The 23,578-nt window shown below is 38.5% G+C and overlaps 1 protein-coding gene across 3 annotated transcripts in view; it reads left to right on the plus strand.

The window, feature by feature from the left end:
• The window catches only part of limk1a (LIM domain kinase 1a), an 83,753-nt gene that overhangs the window by 28,013 nt on the left and 32,162 nt on the right, over positions 1 to 23,578 (plus strand). For all 3 annotated transcript variants that reach the window (XM_077207525.1, XM_077207526.1, XM_077207524.1), the window contains one exon: positions 20,338 to 20,476. In XM_077207525.1, the coding sequence (XP_077063640.1) occupies positions 20,338 to 20,476 (139 nt within the window). The remainder of the gene's footprint in view (positions 1 to 20,337; positions 20,477 to 23,578) is intronic.

Below are 23,578 nucleotides of genomic sequence, written 5' to 3' on the forward strand. Positions count from 1 at the left end.
GCTTGTGCTTCTTTTTTTAAAACTTGATGTCGGTTGATATTCGGGACATTTTTGTTTTATTCTCCTTTTGTGTTCTGAAAAAAAGAGAGTGCATATTACATTAGAACAACTGTGGGTGAGTAAATTATGACTTAATTTTCATTTTCATGAGTTGTTCCAGTGTTTGTGAATTAGTATGATTATATAATTGTTACATCATGTCATTAAACCATTTTTACATGACAAAAATGATAACCAAGATTACCAAGATAACCGTATTACAAGAGTTGTGACCAGTTAAACCAGTTAAAGCTCCATGTAGACGGGGTGTGGACGGTTTCTTGATTTTCATCAGAGCAGTGAACTGTAGTTGTGTTTCTGTGTAGAAACTGACACTGGGTTCTCCAAAAACACGGATAATAAGCTTGTGTCAGGCGGGATTTGACACTGATGTGATGTGTCATATCCGCTGCTGTTTTATGCTGATAAACACTGCATTATGTTGTGTTTATAATGATTGTCATGACTGCTCCTCACACTCTCTGCTTGGTTCGTTCAGAAGAGTGTGTTTCAGTTAAATGCTTTTCTTGTCCGCTGGATGTGTTGGTCTTCTGAGGGATCATTGACGTCGTGGCTCAACTGTTCTTTCGTTCAGCAGACTGACAGAATGAGAAGCGGAGCACTGCATTCTGGGAAGGCCTTAGCAAGCACAAAGAAAGCGCTGGCATGCAAAGCGATTCCCCCAATATGCGAAACACGTCTAGTACTGTTAAAGAGAGCCGCACACAACACGCTCTGTTCTCACAGTGAAGCTTTGCTTGCGCTGATAAGAGGAATCTGATCGTCGGGTTTACGGACGACAAGTTCAAACTAAAAAGAAAAATAATCAGTGGAGATGAAGCACGGTTATCTTTGACTAGATTGCATGAGGAACTTGAAGCATTACAGGTGAAACTCGAAAAATTACAGTAACAGTTCTTGTATTTCAGTAATTCAGATTAAAAGGTGAAACTAATATATTTAGTATATATAACTATATACATATGCATGATTATACTTCTCAGAGGGCCGACATTTCTGTATTTAAAATCCTTTTTTTTATTGATTTGATGTAATATTCTAATTTTATGAGATTTTGAATTTGGGGTTTTCATGAGCCATAATCATCAAAATTATAACTTTTGCACGATATTCAAATTTTTCGAGTGTCACCTGTATAAAATTTCTAACAAAGATCCATTGTGATCGGAACTGTCGCTCAACCACATATTCGGGATTCCTGCTGTCGCTCCGCCCTTAACATGACATCACTGCTCTCTTCTGATGACATCATCACTCAGTGATGACAGGAAAACTGCCTCATGATTCCTGAGGACTGGCACCGGGAGCTCACTTTTCCCAGGGATCATTGTAATCGGCTTTTTTGTTGTTGTATTCAGCCATTGATCAGAATTAGACAGACTTAACTGCCTACAACTCCATTATCAACTAGTCGATCACATTTCAACAACACAACGGACACGAGTTTCTAGCAGCACTTTCATGTCAGTCTCTTCTTTCACACTTCTTTTTAACTACTAATATTGAATGAATAAAATTGATATTGTCAGCATTCAACAGCATTGAAATGTAGAATATAATTATTAAATACACAATTTTTGTTCCAGTAATAATATTCCAATGAATAAACAAGGACAATTAATTAAATAAATTCACATAAATGTCAAATGTAGTAAATTGTTTTTAAGTTAAGCACAGATTTGGTTTGTATTCAATGTGAGCATTTTTTTCTTTCTCGTATTGTAATGATGTGATGTAAAATTGTATACTTACTTTTTTTACATATTTTTTGGGGGGAATGTATGAATGACACGCAAGAACCACCCAGAATTAATTTGTTTCATGTTGAAAATCAGTGTTTCTTATTAGGACTTATTAGACATCACGCATCTCTATTACTGTACATTATGTTACAAAAGAACCAACACCGCAGTTAAACTTCACGTATAGTAAAGGCTTCGTATTGAGAGTGACCAACGGAGTAGATGTGTCCACCAACACACACACACAGCTTCAGTCATAAACCTCTTCATGTGTCGACATTGCATTCGGTAACATTAGGCAGTTTTGATTATATGCTGTTTAATATTTGCTTATCTTGTCAGCTTAAGCAATGCTTTTATCGCTTGTTTCTGCAGCTGCTGCTTGTTTTTGAGTTCTTATCGATTCCTAATTTAATTTCCAATAAGGTAAAAAAAATAAAATAAAAAATAAACTTATATCATATATCATTCAATATCAACAAATATCATTCACATTTATTTTAAGTCTTATTGTGAAACATTTCATTGTAGCTGAATATCATGAACAAAAATCAACAGGCTAAAGAACACTAATACAAGGAACGTTTGCCTACGGTTTAAAAAAATATCATAGGAAAATTACTAGTATCGATACGACGATACATCGTCATGAACTCCTGACGGTGCTGTCGTGCTTTTGAATGTAGCCAATTCAGGGCTCGAATTTCAGCACGGGATTGCGAGTATTACGCATTATTCTAATCATTCCCGCAGGTCTCCCACTTATAATGCGGGAAACTCCCGCAAACATTGAGTGTTCAGCTGTGCAGCGTCTTCTGTCTCTCTGTCTCTCAAAATGGGTTGCTCAAGGCAAGCATCAAACGCGCTGAAGTCGGCGATACTACACTCTCGCTTTTAGGAGTTGGGACATGACGGAATATTCACTTGCATATTCGGGCGAGCATTACATTGTCACTTAAGTTTACCATTCGCTCGTCTTTTTAAGTCTTACCACGCTAAACATTCAAGCGATTTTAAAGGGGTGGTTTACTGCTTTTTTTCTTTGCATGACTGTGTTTATGGGGTGCAATATAACATGTCTTTGTGTTTTTTTTTTTTTTAAGCCTTATTTTTCATAAATTTCACCTTTGCTGTAAGCCGCTTTCTCCTCTGTCATTTGAACGACAGGTTGACTTCCTGATTCTATGAAACCACTCCCTCAGAAACAGGCAATGGGCTCAGATTGGTTAGTTGGGCCGCTGTGTTGCAATTGGCTAAACTGCTTAGCACACGTTGTCCAGAAACTTCACGCCCATTACCTTTACAGGCGAAAGCTGCATGTGCTCCGGTCAAATGTAAATAATGATGTCAATACTGTGTATCAGCTTGAGCCAGAATCGGACCCAGAAAGCGGCAATGAAGAGAGTCAAGCAGAACCTCCCCAAACACGGCTCTTACAAAACGTTTCTGAATGGTTTATTATTATTCTATTCTACTATTATTATATAAGAATTTCGATACGCTGTTACTTGAAAATGCAACTGCTGCTTGTTAGCTTTTGAGATACGGTTGTCTCCTGATTAAATATTTAATATAACTGAATAAATTACTGAGTTATACCGTTTTTTAAAGTTATTGTTTTGTCAGTATAATGATGAACAACCGTTTATCTATTCACAAAACTTAGTTTACTCTGTGTATCGTTTTCTTTAGGTGTACATGTGGCAACTGTGTTAAAATGCCAACAGAATGTGAAAACATCTGATAACAGCAGCTGAAGTTTGCTGTTGCGATTACATATAATTTTTTGAACTTTATACACGTTTGTCTTATACACACAAAATAGCAAAGAACTAACTAGCTACAAACAGCGTTGGCATTGATTTACGCTCTTGATCAAATCGAAAAATTACGTCATAAAGTATACATGGAAAATACATTTACAAAATTAGTACATAATTACAAATTCAGGTCCAAAATGTTTGTACCCGTTTGTCATAGACACACGAAATAGCATAACTAAGTGGCTACTAAAGCCAGCACTGGCATTTGTTTACGTCCTTGATAAAAACTAAAGCATTACGTCTAAAATTATACATGCAAATACATTTAAAATGATTAAGTCTTACTTACTGGCTGTGGCCCAACAACTGCTGCCTCTGGTTTTAAAGTTTGAACTGCTTCATGCTTTAGTAACAGTTTGTTGTTGAATCCAGCATTGAATTTGTGGAGATTCTGGAAGCTGTCTTCCGTAAAATGCGCAGCACAGAGAGCTAAATTACGATTTTAATTTTCTGGAACATTCATTAAAATTCATTTTGGCGGGTGTTAATAAAAACTTACTAGCCAGTTTGGGCGGTGATGCATAAGGCTCTGTTCTCGGTCATTTATCCCATGGCAGTACTTCCTACATTTCCCATGAACACTGTGCCGTAATGCTATGTAATGACGTTTCATACGCCCATTGGCTGCACGCAGTTTGCAGTGAAACCAGCGCGAGAAATGATCATTGGAAACGAACGGAGCGTCCACCAGAAAACACAAGGAAGATGAAGAACGAACAGAGCCAGAGCAGGGAGCATAGACTGAGAGAGGAGGGAGTTAGCTAGTAAAGTAAAGTAAAGTAAAAAGTTAAGATTAAACTAAATGCGGCGGTGGTTGGGACAGACTTCTGGGGTTAAATTTAAATGTCGCTTAACGAGAGATACGTTATTTTTTTAAGTTTGTTTAAGTCCTTGATAAAAACTAAAGCATTACTAAAATTATACATGCAAATACATATAAAATGATTAAGTCTTACTTTGAGGTTGTGTCCCAACAACTGCTGCCTCTGGTTTTAAAGTTGGAACTGCTTCATGCTTTAGTAACAGTTTCTTGTCGAATCCGGCATTGAATTTGTGGAGATTCTGGAAGCTGTCTTCCGTAAAATGCGCAGCACAGAGAGCTAAATTACGATTTTAATTTTCTGGAACATAATCAAGCATAAATTGTAGCCATTGTTGAGGAACTACAGCGTCCGTAGGAAGCCCGAACACAGAACACCTGACAGCTGGGTGAAAATAACAAACTTTCGACGGCATGGTTACTGCTCTCCACTATAACTCTTCCTCTTCGACAAAGCCGCATTAATTTGGCCATGCCCCCTTTTTTGTATATTCCGGAGGGAGGGTTAGTTATGGGTTAGTTATGTATAAAACCCAGGAAGTATCTCGCTGTAGTCCCATTCGAGTCGTTTTTGTAGGCATTCAACTTCCTGATTTTTAAAAGACGATATCTCTGCTTACATTGAACTTTCAGCGCAGAAATTTAGTGCAGATACTGTTCATGCACCAACAGCAACATTACACACTATCTAAAATGAAAAAAGTGAAATCGCAATCGATCACCCCTTTAAACTATTCAGTACTCGCACGCTCTCTGAGAGATGGTTTTCTCTGCATGCTTACATAGAGTAAAGCCGGCCCACAAACAGCCTGTGAGTAACAAAAGTTCTTTTCACCGATTATATCGTGTTTACAGACAAAAACAAGCAAAATGATGTCAAAAATGTCGGTCTTGGTGAGTATCCAACACATTCGGTTATGTCTAAAATAAGCATTAAATGCATGTGATTTGACAGTATAATGAAAACAGGATCCGTGCACTAGCTCTTAAAGTGACAGCAGCCATATGTGTCTGTCATTAATATTGTTGTCAAAACAACAAAAGATAGCTTTAATTATAAGGAATCTGGATGTATAGTCGATGTATTTAATTAAGTCAGGACTAAAATACTACCCTATGTTATTTTACATTTGATTACTTTAAGTTTCTGTAGTATTTCTGAATACTAGTGCTAGACCTGTTCAAAAACTTTTCTCTTTATTGGTAGGCTTAGGCTATATTTATTCTATTGTATTTATTTGTTTAAAATGATTTCAACAATGTAAAGTAATTACTGTGTTTGGTGCACATTCCAACACTTATTTAATTTAACTCTCATTGTTTTTTAATGACAAAAACTAAATAGTTTTTCAGTTATCACAACTGTTATAACACTGTTTATTCAATAAAGATATTAGCGTTACTAAACTCTGCTCAAAAGAAATTTAAATTCCAAATTGATCCATATCGTGATGCGTATCGTATCGTGGCTTTAGTATCGTGATGCGTATCGTATCGTGGCTTTAGCATCGTGATGCGTATCGTATCGTGGCTTTAGTATCGTGATGCGTATCGTATCGTGGCTTTAGTATCGTGGCTTTAGTATCGTGATGCGTATCGTATCGTGGCTTTAGTATCGTGATGCGTATCGTATCGTGGCTTTAGTATCGTGATGCGTATCGTATCGTGGCTTTAGTATCGTGATGCGTATCGTATCGTGGCTTTAGTATCGTGATGCGTATCGTATCGTGGCTTTAGTATCGTGATGCGTATCGTATCGTGGCTTTAGTATCGTGATGCGTATCGTATCGTGACATTGTTGCTGATACACAGCCCTAGTAACTAATATACATTTCAAGCATTATTAAAGACAAGTAAACACTCAAACAAATAAAGAATTATCAATTGCAGCAAATAGATACGGAACTGAACAAAGATACGCTTGAAATAAAGTGTTTTAAGATTTTCAGGTATTCAGGAACAGAAACGAATCAAATGTGAAATAAAACTGCACTTTATAAATAAAATATACATTATAAATATAGTTACAAAAGTTATTCAGTCAAGAACAGCAAATTAATTTTCTCTTTTGTCTTTTTTGTGTTATTATAGACACGGCAGCAGCAATATTATTCTGCTGTCACTTTAAGAGTATACTGTTGAATGGTTTAAAGTCATATTAAAATGCACACAAAGGAATCGATAAGAGGAATCAAAATTTTCATTTTATAACAAGTATCTGATTCCTCACCAAGTATTCGATTCCAGAATTGAAATCGATTTTCGATTCGCAGCCCTATAATAGTGCCCCTTACCGTATAGCAATAAAAACATGACTAGCCAGAAACTCGCATCAGTGAAAAGAGTTAACCTGTCGTAACCACATGGCAATGCCGGTGATCACCGGTAAGTGTTGCACATCCAAACCACTTCAGAAAATCTGGTTCTTTTGTGGAGTGGTTACTGTAAATGGGTTATTTTATTTCCAACTCCTCTGAGCTTCTGTGACAAATACAGAACTTCCCCCCCCCGGTGAGACGTGTGTGTATTTGCGCTTACATGGTGTGAGTCAAAGTGAAACTGATACTTTGACACAGTTGGCCTTTATCAGGCTGATACTACGCTCTCGTTGGAAATGGCGAGCTCACATTCAGGTTTGAGGAATCCTCATCAGATGGAGCAGCACTGGGACGCAATGCTTTTGTGTAGAGGAATGAGGAAACAGCGTTATCTCTCTTATCTTCGCCTTTCTCTCTTTACTTCATCTCTTTCTTACTCAATGTTGCCATAGTTTCCACCACAACACTGTAGAATAAACCTGTGGGAACTGGCTGTTTTTCAACTGTCATCACAAGAAGACAGAACGGTCCTCAAAGCTTGTTGCACTGTTGAATTAGATCCAGGATTCATTTGTGTAATTTTACTTTCACAATTAAACATTAAATGTTATACCATAGTCATATTCCTGATGCTAATAAAAGTGTTATGTGGAGAAATCGACCAATATTGGGTTTTTTGCCGATAATGTGTGTTTTTATGTCAAAAGACTGATATGCAGAACCAATATTTATTTCATGTTTTACTTCTGTTTTTGATAAATTTCATTTTTGATTAGCTTTGATAAAAATCTTAATAATATATAAAAATACTGCAACAGCAAAAAAAAAAAACAGTCTAATATTTTTCAAAAGGAGAACAATAAATGACAATTGAGTATCAACTTTGCATAAATGTAATCATTTTAAACTCTGGTTTAGGTGTTGTTTATTTGGTATTGTTTAGGTAAGGTAAGGTAATTTATTTATAAAGCACTATTAAAACAACGGGTAGTTGACCAATGTGCTGAACAATTTGTAGAAACATGCAACAAGCGAAATGTACAAAACATTTATACAGTGTAATACATATATCTAACAGCCCTCACCAAGCAAACAAGCTACCAACACATCAGCAGTTAGAGTTCGACAGAAAAGCCAGAGAAAAAAGATGAGTTTTTAAAAGAGATTTAAAAGATACCAATGTGGTGGCAGTTCTAATATGCAAAGGTAAACTATTCCAGAGTTTCGGAGCCAACACAATTTTCGTCTAGACTTTGGGACAGTTAAGAGTTTCTGGTCTGAAGACCTAAGTGATCTTGATGGTGAGTATATCTGCAACAAATCTGAGAGATAGGGTGGTGCCATACCATTTAGAGATTTAAAAACAAACAACAAAATCTTAAAATCAATCCTGTAACGGATTGGCAACCAGTGCAATGAAAGCAAAATCGGAGTGATATGGTTCCGCTTTCGAGAACCTTTCAGCAGTCTAACTGCGGGATTTTGAATAATTTGCAGGCGTGTCAACGTCGACTGATTAATCCCTGCATACAGGGCATTACAGTAGTCTAGACGTGAGGTCACAAATGCATGCATTACTCTCTCTAAATCCTCAAATGACAAAAATGGCTTGACCTTTTTTCAAGGTTCTTAATTGAAAGAAACCTGATCGAACAACAGCGTTAACTTGTTTTTCAAATTTTAGTGAGTTATCAAAAATTACCCCCAATTTTTTCACCATGGATTTACAAAAAAAAAGGGCCTAAATCAACACAGGGAACTCAGATACATTAGACGGTGCAAACACAATAATCTCGGTTTTGCATTCATTTAGATGCAGAAAATTAGCAGCCAGCCAGGTTTTCAAATCATTCAGACATGCTAAAAGAGGGCCTAATGAATTCTCATTATTTTTTACTGGAATATATATCTGTGTATCATCTGAATAACAATGGAATGATACTCTGTGTTTTTCTTTCCTGCTCATTATACCTCATTTAACACTTAACAGGATACTTAACAGGATGTAATGATAAAAAAGTAAATGTAAAAAAGTGAACTGGTATCGCCGCTTTGTTTACTACAGTTATACAGCGCGTGTCTGTGCCGTTCATTCACTCTCGCATCTACATTAGTAAACATGTTATTAAATTTACATGAACAAATCCAAACTATATTGCTATAGCCTACTAAGATGAGTAAAAATAGACTGAAATATGTTGAAATAAAATGTCTGTATAAGCAACAAACTGCAAATTAACATGTATATGCTAATATATCATACACAATATGTTACAGACTAAATATGAATGTTTAGACAAGATTTTGTGATTAGTTTTGGATAGATTATAAAGTCTGGACTGTAAAAAAAGACTACTGTCACATTAAATAGGTAGGCTTTTGTTCACAAATTTCTGCTCATGTTAAATATACTATATGATGTTTTGTCAAAAATAAAGTAGCTATATTGAATTATCAACTAAGATGTTATTATAGTGTTTGTTCCAATATTCAAACTAATGAATCCTTACCTTTTTTAATACGTATGATAAAATGTATACTTTTTACAAAGAAAGAATACACTTGAAATATTGTTAAAATTGTAATTGTTGTTGTAATTGTAACCTATTTGTAATTGGTTACAATTTCTAATTGTAAAATATGTATATATATATATAGATAATTTATTTTGTCCTTGCGTTCTTTGGGACCCTGTGACACACCTGTGTGAAAGGGCTAATTAATATGCAGCTCATTATGTATGTGGCACATTATCCGGCCTTTGTCTTCTCAGGTGTGAACACGCCTCCACACATATTGCCTTTCCAAACAAAAGGTGTCTTATAAAATTTAAACCAATGTATTTTTTTGTGTAAATGATTAGGCTGGATCATTTTCAGATCATTTTGAAGCAAAACTTCTAGGCAACAACACTCATTAGTCAAAAGTCTTGTGGACACATATTTAGTATGTGTTTTGTGGCCTTATTTCAGACACTTTAAGTTTTAGTTTTTTCAATAACAATGCATAAACAATATTATCTCAAAAATACAAACATGTACATACATGTTGCTCACATATTACGGTAGCCCCGTTTGTGCTATATAGAGTGAATTTACACCTTTGCCATTAACATGTTTATAAATAACTGAAAAAAGCACAAATGTCAGAGCATGTCAGAAAACCTCCAGGACCCAGAAAACCCCTCAGACCCCTGAGGGTTAAGAACCTTTAAAAGTGCAAATTCTGTACTGTTATGTTCCCTAAAACCAGACTGAAACTTTTCAAAAAGCAAATTCTCATTTAAAAAAGACTGCAGCTGAATGAGAACTGCTTTCTCTAGTATCTTTGAGAGAAATGACAACTTTGAAATAGGTCTATAATTATCGAACTCATTTGGGTTTAGCTTAGTATTTTTAATTAAAGGCGGTAAAACAACGTGTTTAAAAGTGGCAAGCACAGACCCTGATACAAGGCAGCTATTTATTATGTTTAAAACACAAGGCCCAACTGTATCACAAGCCTGTTTGATTAACTTTGATGGGACAATATCAAGTGGGGAGTCTGATGGCCTCAACTGGTCTATTATTTTTGCCAAACTGGAAAGATGAAGAATCTCAAAGTGGTCAAACACCATAGGACAATATGGTGTAGCTGGGACAGGGATCAGGACGAATTTGAGACCTAATTTTATCGATTTTTGAAACAAAAAATGTTTTAAAATGTTCACACGTGTGCATCGACATATCAGCCATAATTACGTTGTGGATTTATAATAGAGTTTATAGTACTAAATAGTACTCTAGGTCTATGACAGTTTCTCTCAATAATATCAGAGAAATACTGTGCCTTAGCTGTTCTAACAGCACCTTGATATGTCTGCAACGAGTACCTTAATATATCATTGGACACTTGGAGTCTGTCCTACTGCCATTTACGTACGCTCTGCTCTCCTACAGATTTGTCTGAGTGCACGTGTAGTGTCATTTATCCAAGGCTCTACCTTAGTTTTTACACGCCTCACTTTCAAGGGTGCAACATCATCTAAAATAGTTGCGCATACAGAATTAAAAGAAAAAAGCAAAGACTCAGGGTCTGAATAGGATAAAAGATGAGCATCAGCCACATTATAATTGTTCGCAAATATCGTAGCAAACTTATTAATGACACCAGTTTTAATCCTACGACATAGGCGTACATTTGGGCAAGGTTTATCAATCTGGCATGCAAAAGAGACCCCAAAAATGACTGGTTTATGGTCAGAAAAGACAGCATCACAAACATCTACATAAGATACAGAAATGCCATGTGACAGAACTAAATCCAATGTGTGTCCATGCTCATGTGTAGGACCATTTACGGATTGCACAAGATTAAAAGAGTCAACGAGATTTAAAAAGTCTTTCACCCAGGGGTCCGATGGACAGCACACATGAATGTTAAAATCCCCCACAATTAAAAACTTATCAAATTTCAATAGAATTTCCCCTAGAAATTCTGAAAAATCCTGAATAAAAGCTTTATTAAGTGTTGGTGGCCGATAAATCAGCACACACAACACTGGCTCATCTAAATCAAGCTGGAAGGCTTGCAGTTCAAAACTTGTCGACGACAGTGAAAGCTAGTTTTAAAAACAGTTGCTAGAATTCCTCCCCTGCCTGTAGATCGAGGAGAATTAACAAATTTACAGTCTGAGGGAACAAGGACGGCAAAGGGACTTAAGTCACCAGTAGATAGCCATGTCTCAGTCACAAATAGAACATCCAGTAGTTTCAATGTAAAGAAATCTCCCAAGATAAACGTCTTATTGCAAAGCGATCTCGCATTAACCAGTGCCATTTTGATTAATATAGAGTCGCCTGCCGACTGTGATGCACAACACAGTGGTCGAAGGTTTTGGATATCTACACCCCTACCTTTACAGAGATATGGCATCTTTTTTATAATTTGTTGTTTGGTGAACATGAGCGCCTATGAATGAATCGATGATCGTCCCACGCGCCATTTGATCCATGACGGTCGAAGTTGGTCCTAGACTCCAACAACAGTTTTGCCTTAAGTTTGACAGAAAGCCTGCCTCGTTTCCCACGTCTTCTTCTACGCTTCTTCAATGGAAGAGCGCAGGGAAACCGATACAGCGACAATGGCACAGCGGACAGATCTGGAGGAAAGTATGATCATGATCCTCCCCTTTCTTTACCCGGCAGTATATCCACAGTGATTCTGATATTAATGAGCATTTGTCGATCGTAAACCAAAATAGCGGTAACATCCTGGACCAAGAGTGAGACGGACAAAATGAAGACAAACAGAACAGGCAATAGACGGCCAGCCACACACACCGGCACCATCATAAGCACTATAACAATTGTAAACTATTGTTTAAACTGTAAACATTTTATTTCGATATGAAGCCTAATAAAAGTTTAACAAAAAATGGTCCCTTATGTACGCTGCATTTGTTTCTGAATATATGCATCAAGTTAAGTAACGAATTAACAAATAAAAATCACAAACATGACATTTGTAAATAAAATTATTTTATATATACACTTGAATTATATCTAATATTCTTGAGGAAAAATTAGGAAATATAGTGATTTGAAAATCTCTGCAGCTCTTCTATCAAATGAAGTCATGCTGTCAGAGTTTCAGGGTTGTCCCGTTATATACATGGCGTATTCAATGGTGCTTTGTACATTTACTCTAGACTGATAAAATAAAAATATACAAATACCATTTTAAATGACTTCTGTTTCTGAATAAATAAAGCAGTAAAAAAAAAAATAGCCTGGTGTTTTTGCTCCGAACGAACCAATTGGTTTTTAATTCCTGATTACAGAAGAATAACAGTCTACATTATTTCTTTCTTGTTGTAATTAACAAAATATATCAAAAAAGACTTAATGAAATGTATCTACTCTGGAGATAATGGCAAAAAAAGAATGTGAAAGCGAAACATGCAGGATTTTATGAAACAATATTTTATTCAAGACACATTGCTGCGGATTCAACACACATTTATCATTACGATCAATCACCATAATTTCTAACTTCACCATGAACCTAAAATTTGGGTTCAATATTTTCTTCAACAGTTGTCCTCACAAAATTGATTTAAAATATAAATTTCATAAGAACGGAGGGGAAATGATTAGCAACGCCAGTCTTTAAGTGTGTTTTGTAATGGCTTGTGCTCCTATCGGACTGTCAAAGACTCGAACTGTCTAGGCCGGAGACACACTGGCTGCGTGGCGTGAGGGGGGCGTGTCTGTTGCGTGTCAGCTGCGTGGCGGCTGTGTCGCGTTTTCTGTGTCTTTGCACACCAGAAACGTGTCTAACGCGGCGCTGCTGACACGGATCACTCTTGTTCGACATATGGGAGAGAGTTGTGGAAGCCCTATATACTTCAAGATAAAGACACTGTCAGCAGTATTGACAGCAAAATAGACTACAGAATATTTCGTTCTGTATTGACAGGTGCAATATTTGAAAATTGATATTTATTTATTTATTTTTAAATTATATTTATATCTGAATTTGTCAAAACCTAGACTTTCAACCATCAAAATGTAATTTATTAATATGTATTCGTGTACAAAATAACATATAAACATCTTTTCCCATTCTATTTGTCCTGGAAACGCTTCCAACACGCTTGCGTGTCGCGTGAAAAATGGGCGTCGGTTCTATTTCTATCATGCGCGTGTTTTCCGCGCGGCACACGCCACGCCTGAGATTCGCGTGTCACGCAGGCAGTCTGCAAGCTCTAACCTGTTAACATGGGAGCCGAAATAAAAACGGACACGCCACGCAGCTGAGACGCTTACGCCACGCAGCCAGTGTGTCACCGGCTTTAGGCCCTTGCACACTGAGTCCGAAATTTTCGTATGCGTTTTTTCGGATTCGTAATTCGGTGGCTCTGAATTTTCAAAACACCATTCAAACACCATTCAAACTGCTTGCTACGGATGCGAAAAACGCAGAAAATTGAACCTGATTTGGTATTTTTTTTATGACGGCTGAAAGTTTCGGAGGCAGTGTGCAAGCTTGATGACATAACGTGAGGTCGTATTTATTTTTTAACGTGTGAAAAAATCGGACACGAATTTGGGACTCTGTGCGCAAGGGCCTTTAGTCTTCAGCAGAATTAATCAAACTGACGATCTCCAGGTTCCGTGTGATTGGTTGTTCGCTGCAAATGTCACACTTTAATTTGCACAAGCTCCATAGTTGAACACAAACTCTGGGTCAAACTCTGAGTTGAACCTGATCTAAACTGGGTTACATTTATTTGGTTTTATTATCTCTAAACCTGCACTGAAACTCAAGTTTGATCAGCTAGTGTCGTTTCCCCTCATACTCAGTGCTGTAACGGCGTCTTGTGCGATTCTTAATCTTTGTTTCGTTCATAGGTGAATCAGATATGCTTAAATATCAGAAAAAAGTATCGATAAAACCAATTATAAGATGATTTCTTATTACGTGGCAGTGGAACCAAAAATCAATATGAACTCAATTCAGAAAAAATTCTTCCAGGACCAAATGATCTGAGTTACTGTTCATTTATTTTATAGGCTGTCAATTATTTAGTTTTCTCTTATTTCTAATAAGAATTCTCTTCTAGAGAAACATTGGAGACAAATTTATAGTTGATTAATGAGCCATAACAGCAAACACTTTTCTCCTGAACCTGAAGGAAATCCTGTGGGTTAGTCCCACGCCCAAATGTCCATCATTACCACCATAGGGCACTCCACCCCGTACTATTGCCATTCCCTAATTAAACTACTTTTCCCATAACTCTCTGCCTGGATTCATCATCCCTGATTGCATCCACCTGTGTCTCATTACCTTGTTTAACTCACCCTATAATAGCCTGGTTTTCACATTCATTCCCTGTGAAGTCTTGTACGTGTAACACTGCATTTCTGAGCGTTTCCATGTTCCTGGTTTTTATTATCTGCCTGTGTCCGGGTTTTCCCGTTCCCGTCTCACCCTCTGGATTTGTGGTCATTATTTGGACTGATTGCCCTGTGCTTTTTACCACTGCCTGGTATACGGTTTATGATCTTGGATTTTTCCATTAAAAAACTGAATTTGGATTCTCAACCTTCGTGTCTCGGAGCAACGGTATGCCACGTTACTGTTTGGTGTTGGTTTGGTTTCCTGACCCAGGGCTGGGATCAGCAGATGGGCGATGAACGGAGGGATCGTCTACTTTAATGAAGTGTTTCCTCCCTTCAGTCAGAGATGTGAGAGTCAGCTCTGATGGGGCAGATCCGAGACAGCAGTGAAGTCAGGCGGATAGAGGGAATGATTAACAGCATCCTGACCGTCTCTGCTTTCATCATTAGAGGCTGATAACAGAGCCCTGGGGATCACGTCATAGATGACCCAGCATCCCCCACGTCTGCCCGACCGGATTGTTTTCATCAGTCTAATGGACTGTCCTCCATTGACAGACACTTCACTTTCATTCAGCCCGATACTGAAGCTGTGCTTGCATCTCTTTTAGAATTACTGTGTGATTTAATCAAACCTAAAGGAGTAGTTCACTTAAGAATTAAAATCTCCTGATAATTTACTCACCCCCACATCATCCAAGATGTTCATCTCTTTCTGTCTTCAGTCGAAAAGAAATCAAGACATTCCAGTATTTTTCTCCATATAGTGACTTCAACGGTTCGAAGGTCCAAATTGCTGTTTCAATGCAGCTTCAAAGTCTCAACACGATCCCAGCTGAGGGATAACGGTCTTATCTAGATAAACCATCGGCCATTTTCTAAAATAAATAAACATTTATATACTTTTTAACCACAAATGCTCGTCTTGCACGTCCATGACTTAACGCATTACGTAATCACGTTAAAAGGTCACGTGTGACGTAGGTGGAGGTACCGACCTAGTGTTTACAAAGCGAACGTGCAAAGACTAAGTCAAACGCCTTTTACGAAAAAAAAAAAAATGATGTCGGATGATTTTGAAGTTTTTCGCCCTTCCCTACATTTTCCGCCTACATCAGGAAAATCTACGTCACCGCCTGACCTTTCCAACGTGATCACGTAATGCGTGAAGTCGAGCATTTGTGGTTAAAAAGTATATAAATGTTAACTTTTTTGTAGATAATGGCCGATGGTTTGTCTAGATAAGACTCTTATTCCTCGGCTGGGATCGTGTCGAGACTTTGAAGCTGCACTGAAACTGCAATTTGGACCTTCAAACTGTTGATAACCATTGAAGTCACTATATGGAGAAAAATTCTGGAATGTTTTCCTCAAAACCCTTAATTTATTTTCGACTGAAGACAGAAAGACATGAACATCTTGGATGACGTGGGGTGAGATATCAGGAGATTTTAATTCTGAAGTAACTAATCCTAAAAGCAGACAGCATTAAGCTGCGGTGGCGTCTGACCTCACCTCACTGCACTTGTGCTCTGTATGACTGCAGATTTGGGCCTGGTGGACAAACAGCTCGCAGAATCTCTGGAGATGACGTTGGTTGTTTTGAAAAAAATGTAAGGAGTATTTGGCCTCTGACTCATTTCTAGATATCTGTATCTTGTCTGGGGAAATGGTGTTCAAACTATATTAAATTACGGGACACATCAGCTTTCTTTGGCTTTCCCCGACGAGTAGAAAACGGTCAAGTTGTTCCTCTCTAAAAATAATCCTCTTTATTTGCATTCATTGTGGCCACACTGCCCTGTGCCGTTAGTTGAGTTCATTGAGTAAACGGGAATTGGTTTAATAATGCCTTTGATGGTTACTCACCAGTGTATGGTCCATTGTTAAGAGGACAAATGCATTTCCTGGTTGTACATGAATACAGTAGTGACAATTCAAGTTCAGTTCACGGCAGTTCCTTAATGATGCGGCTCACATACAAATAAGGAAAAATTTGAGAGAAATACAGGAACGACGCAACACTGTGACTTTGGATAACAACACTTGCCAAGGCAATTAAAGGGATAATTCATGCAAAAATAAAAATTCTGTCATCATTTACTCGCCCTCAAATTGTTCCAAACCTGCATGAATCTCTTTCTCCTGCGGAACACAATAGAATATGTTTTGAAGAATATGTGTAACCAAACAGTTTGTGCATACTATTTTTTTTTTTCATACTATGGAAGTCAATGTTGCCCCACAACTGTTTGGTTTCACATATTCTTCATACAGGTTTGGAGCAACTTGAGGGTGAGTTAATGGTGACAGAATTTTCATTTTGGGGTGAACTATCCCTTTAATGCACTGTAAATAAAGTATAAATGCATTTCTGTAACCTTAAATTGGTCAGGGGTAACTTCCAGTGCATGAAGTTTCTTTATTACTTCCTTGAACTCGTTGAGTTCTCATTTAGGTCCTATGGCGTGAGAAGGTAATGCTGAAGTACACTGCTTCTTATTCACTCTGATCAGCTGATTTCCATTCATGTGATGATGATATGCAAAACAAACTGTACTCGAACTGATTGTTGTACTGATTAACAACTCACTTACCCCTTTTTGTCATAATGAGGTAAAGACATATATTATCTTGACATACATTGATTTGGAGGCTTGCAGCTGTAGCGTCTGTTTTTCTGCTCCTGTCACAGTTCAGAGGGCATTCTGGGTTGGCAGGGGTCATTGTGTGGCAGATGGTTATGAATGAGCTGGACTCCCTCAGGCTCTGATCAGATCAATCCAGAGGACAGTGAGATATCACCCTCTGGCTGCTGTTATGACACCAATGATGGATCATCTGACGTCATGTGTTTAGCTCAGTCTCCTGTCAGCTCTGCTGAAACATGTTCTTACTGAGTTATAACATTATTATTATGTTTATGAATGCCTCATTTTGTTTCCTGGTGTAATCCATTGTTAGTAGGCATGTCACGGTGAGGTCTTTTTCACACCGGTAAATACTGTATGGAGCAGAGCAGACGTTTTCAGTTTATAATTGTTGTGTCCATTGTATAACTGAACTAAATGTGTTTTATTTTTATAAAAAAGCAAAGCAACAGTGCAGGTGCTGCGTTGGGGAAATGTAATCGGTGTATGGCTGAATGCTGGTGTACAGACTACCACAGCAAGACTAATTGTTAGATTATAAAACAGTAGTGGTGGTGGATAATGACCAGTCAACCTGGTGTTCCAGTAGTCAAAAAACACAGTAACAGTGCCATGTATGTCACAGCACAGCACCCATAGATACCAACTATTATATATATTTTTTTATTACATATTATATATAGGAGAGAGAGAGAGAGCCAATCAGCAGTAGGGGGTGTGTCCACTCATGATGGGGGAGGGGAGAGAGAGCCAATCAGCAGAAGGGGGCGTGTCCACTCATGATTGGGGAGGAGAGAGAGAGCCAATCAGCAGTAGGGGGTGTGTCCACTCGTGATGGGGGAGGGGAGAGAGAGCCAATCAGCAGAAGGGGGCGTGTCCACTCATGATTGGGGAGGAGAGAGAGAGCCAATCAGCAGTAGGGGGCGTATCCACTCATGATGGGGGAGGAGAGAGAGACAATCAGCCGTAGGGGGCGTGTCCACTCATGATGGGGGAGGGGAGAGAGAGCCAATCAGCAGTATGGGGCGTGCCCACTCATGATGGGGGAGGAGAGAGAGAGAGACAATCAGCAGTAGGTGGTGTGTCCACTCATGCTGGGGGAGGAGAGAGAGAGAGAGAGAGACAATCAGCAGTAGGGGGCATGTCCACTCATGATGGGGGAGGAGAAAGACAGACAATCAGCAGTAGGGGGAGGGGAGAGAGAGCCAATTAGCCATCCACTCATGATGGGGGAGGAGAGAGAGAGCCAATCAGCAGTAGGGGGCGTGGCCACTCATGATGGGGGAGGAGAGAGAGAGCCAATCAGCAGAAGGGGCGTGTCCACTCATGATGGGGGAGGAGAGAGAGAGAGACAATCAGCAGTAGGGGACGTGTCCACTCATGATGGGGGAGGAGAGAGAGAGAGACAATCAGCAGTAGGGGGCGTGGCCACTCATGATGGGGGAGGAGAGAGAGAGACAATCAGCAGAAGGGGTGTGTCCACTCATGATGGAGGAGGAGAGAGAGAGAGACAATCAGCAGTAGGGGACGTGTCCACTCATGATGGGGGAGGAGAGAGAGAGCCAATCAGCAGTAGGGGGCGTGGCCACTCATGATGGGGGAGGAGAGAGAGAGCCAATCAGCAGAAGGGCGTGCCCACTCATGATGGGGGAGGAGAGAGATAGAGCCAATCAGCAGTAGGGGGCGTGTCCACTCATGATGGGGTAGGAGAGAGAGAGAGACAATCAGCAGTAGGGGGCGTTTCCACTCATGATGGGGTAGGAGAGAGAGAGAGACAATCAGCAGTAGGGGGCGTTTCCACTCATGATGGGGGAGGAGAGAGAGAGAGCAAGAGGGAGATTTGAAGAAAGACTGTAGAAAGAGAGATGGCTGAGAGACATTACAAAAGAGAAACGGTCAGAAGAATATCACTGGAAAAAGAAGGGTATGATCAGGAAAGAGGTTGCTTGATCCCGTTCCATATGTGAGTAACTCTGGTTTTGAGTGTCATTGTTTTTCTGTATCTGCGACTAACAACCAGCTCTTGCTTGTAAATACTTGTGTACTGTATGTTCACGTTTTTTTCTTTCTTTTCGTTTGTTTCATCATCACTTTATTTTTCGCAAAGCATTATCTTGCTTCGCTTCATCTGTGATCAACAGACATCCACTCTTGCATTGTGTTTTTGTGCATTTTGGGGGCGGAGCAATGAAGGGAGGGGTGTGTTTGTTTGGGCTGATTTCAGATATCAACAGTGTTCAATAATGATTCTCAGAAATCTCTTAATGCACCTGTAATTGTTACACGTAAGTGAGGTAGTAACCTTTTATAAAAGCGAGAAGTCATTTAAGACTGTGCTGCATTGTGAATATACTCTTGTGTCTCATGACTGCATTCACAACCTCTCTATATTACTTAATTCTAGTTAAATGAGAAACCTCAGAATGTCATAGGATGTTGGTCCATTTCAGTTTGTATTTTGTTGGCCAACGTCATGAATGCACATGTCTGATATCTTGTTTACTAGCACTCATACTCGTCATAATGCTCCACTACCAACGTACAAGAGCAGATTGACGTTGTGTAAATATTCATGTTATGATCCAAGTTTGGGACCAACATAAAAAGCCATTCAAAAAAGGGATGAAACACACAAAGAGAAAGTTGTAATTGCCAGGGGAAAATAAGTTAATTATTTACAGTTTAAACGATAATAAAAAAAAATAAGCAAATGCAAATCTTAACATCTAATGATACAAATTCCTGAACTCCCTAAAATCATAATTTGATTTGACAGGACAGCTTGCTTGCCTGTATTTGGGGGTAAACGCAGAAGAGAAAAGCTGATCAAACTCGGTCTTCTAGAATGCATCACTCAAGATTTCATTACTTCATTTTCAGCTGGTCTTCCTGTTGTGTAGTGGTGTGGTGTGTAGTGAATGAGGACAGCAGGACGTTGTGTAGACTTTTATGTATTACTTTATCAGTGCTAAAGGAACTTTATTAGTGCATGTATGTTGTGAAAATTATTCCCCTTGACCTTGTGTTTGATCCGCAGGTGTTGTGAGTGCGGGGCGTCTCTCTCACACTGGTACTATGAAAAGGACGGCCGTCTCTTCTGTAAGAAGGACTACTGGGCCAAATTTGGGGAGTTGTGTCATGGCTGTTCAGAGCCCATAACCACCGGACTCATCATGGTGAGTCCAACCCGTCCGAAACCGTATCTCAGCCGTCTCTCCTCACCACACAATCCTGCATGTCCTACGCTTTCTCTAGTTACACACTCCATTCACAGTTACTGCTGCCGGACCACACACCAGCAAATCATGACAGAGCTGCTATCTATAATTCAGAGATCGTGGTAATGAAGGGAAAGTTTGTGTGGCCTTTTGTTTTAATGCATTCACTGCTAGCTGTATTATTTAGTGTTTCTACAAGAGCAAGAGTTGTTTATTGGACAAGAATGATCATTTGAATGATTTATGACCTTTTGAAGTCCTTCAGTGTGCCTAAATCCTCATATATATATATATATATATATATATATATATATATATATATATATATATATATATGTATATATATATGTATACTCGTTTGCATAGAGTCTTGGTATAGCGTATCTGTGGCCAGTACAGGTTATCATCTGGTTTGTTTACACAGAAAATCATTTTGACCCCCCAAAAAACAAAAGCTTCCTTGTCAGTTCTGCACTTGCTATGCACTATGTACAGTTACCGCATAGATTTCAAGTTAGGGCTGCACAATTAATCGAAATAAAAATAAAATTGTGATATTGCAGAGCCTAAATACACACATTACAGCACTACTATATGTGTTTTAGTGTGAATCGCAGCACTATGTTCATTTACAGGTGAGTGGCTGGTTTCACCGTAAACGCTGCTCCATATGAACATCATCTCTACATCTGTTGAGTTTCAGTCAATTTAACGTTTTTTTGGGAAAGCAACGTGTGTAGAATTCTGTGGAAAAAAAAAACTATATCATAAAGGTATTTGGTTCAATATGAGTTATATACTCAATCCATTTGGACCAGAATTCAACAAACAAATCCTTCCGATAATTCATATAAAATGTAATTTTCTCCTTATTAAAAATACTTTTTAAGACATCAGTCCAATCCTTTATTTGTGGAGGATTAGGTTTATACCAGAATGTTATCATATCATCTTCTCATCTTCTCAGCAATATGAAATAACATCATGACCAGCATTTCCTCTTTAGGGTGATGATGAAGATTCATATCATTTGTTCTCAAGAAACCATTCATACAGACTGAACCGTGCTCTAGGTATCGTTTCCTCAGTTCTATAACACAAATATGTGTTGTGCTTCACACTCGGCCATTGTCGGTGTAATTTGATATTTCACGTCTCCTAAGGCGTTTCTTCCTCATGTTTAAGAAAAGATAATAAAATAGCCTTATGGCTGACAAGATAGGGAGGGTTGAAACACAAGTGCTTATATTAGAGAATGAAAAAATTATACAAAATGAGAACTTAATTATTGGCATTTTTAGAATTTTTGTTTTTCTTAATTTCTTTCCAGTTTTTGAATTCTCATGTTTAATTTGTTTACATCTTGATTTTAAATGAAGTTTAATGAAATGGATGTGTGTGAGGGGTGCGATGGAGGTGGACATAATAACAATTATGTTGAACAAGTACATTTTATTACCTTAATAAATTCATGCAAAAAGTCCTATAACTGTTACAGCCACCTCAGTAACACTTCACTTTCATTTACACCGTTTATGCATGAGGTTTCGTTTGTGACACATGAATATTTCAAGGAAAAAGGGGTTAAAGATGTTTTAACCAAGTGCAATAGGCCGGCTCGTTGACAGAGGCTATTTACACAAACTCCGCCCACCAATGTGTGATTGAGCCAGATATAGTCACCTTAGCAATGGCTCAGTGGTTCATGTAGGTTGTCTACAACCGAAAGGTTGGTGGTTCGATCCCTGGTTCCACCTGACCAAGTGTCGAGGTGTCCATGAGCAAGACACCTAACCCCAGCTGCTCCCGACGAGCTGGATGGCGCCTTGCATGGCTGACGCCGCCGTTGGTGTATGAATGGGTGAATGTGTGGCAATATGTAAAGCGCTTTGGTGGCCATTTAAAGTGTTTATTGGGTAGGGGAGGACTTTATGGCTAGAATAAAGCAGCATTCATTTATGATTTTAATCAATATATTCATATACACTGAATATTTTGTTATTGTTGCACTGTTTTAATAATATGCGACAATACACTAAGGAGCAAATAGTAGGTTATTTGCAACTAAAATGCCCTATTTACACTTAGACACAAGAAAATACTGCTATTGTAAATGGCGTCTATCACTATTTACAGTGTAAATAGTAATAATATTAAGATACGATACTAAGTGCAAATAATGATAGATGCTATTTACAGTAAAAATCACTTTTTGATGCTATTTTACACTTGGTGTATTAAATATCCGCTGCCTAAAGCTAAATGTTAGTGCAGTAGCTCCAGTCTGTCATGAACACACACTCTCTGAGCTCTGCTGAGTTTATAGCCAGTGTTCAGGACACACACTTGGCTTATAAAGCGCAGGTGCAGCGAACAGGGATGATAAAACCTTTCACCCACACGGCATGCTGTCATCTGGTTTCTCTCACAGCATGCGCTCTCTGGTGCTCGTGGGACGGTGACCCCTGTTCTGCAGTGTTAGTCAAGACCAGATTTTGGTTTCTCTCTACTGGATGTATAAAGCAGATGGTAGACTCTGTGGTCTGTGCTTTTCTATATAAAACGTCTGGTCTGCTTTGCTCGCTGTGTGATTTAGTGGCACGCAGAAGGCCTCGGGAAGTGCAGTCCCGATGATTAAACTCCCCAGACTCGGGATAAGTGAATTAAAGATGGCTCAGCATGCACTTCCTGCGTTTGACTGACACACACACATCTTCATGAGGATGGAGGTCAGGTCTGCAGACTCCTGTGTGGAGGAAGAACGATCTGCGTCAGTGACCTAGAAGGAGATCCCAATAGCCACAAACTTCAATTGTTACCAGTTTAGAACTTGAGCAATAATAATATAGACTTTATATCAGAAGAAATGTATCGTAGTATTTAAATATTCCTTTAAAGCAGTGAGCACTGAGTTGATCTCCTGCAGAGGTCTGTAGTGGAGGGGGTTTCTATGAAGATCATGCTTATAATGAATTACATCCCCATTTATACTTATTTATGTATTCTATAAATATATTTATAGAGACTCATTAAGAATTATACTGCATTATAACAACAGTT

This window comes from Siphateles boraxobius, unplaced genomic scaffold (assembly GCF_051911475.1).
Source record: "Siphateles boraxobius isolate OS27281-9 unplaced genomic scaffold, OSU_SipBor_1 6, whole genome shotgun sequence".
NCBI lineage: Eukaryota > Metazoa > Chordata > Actinopteri > Cypriniformes > Leuciscidae > Siphateles > Siphateles boraxobius.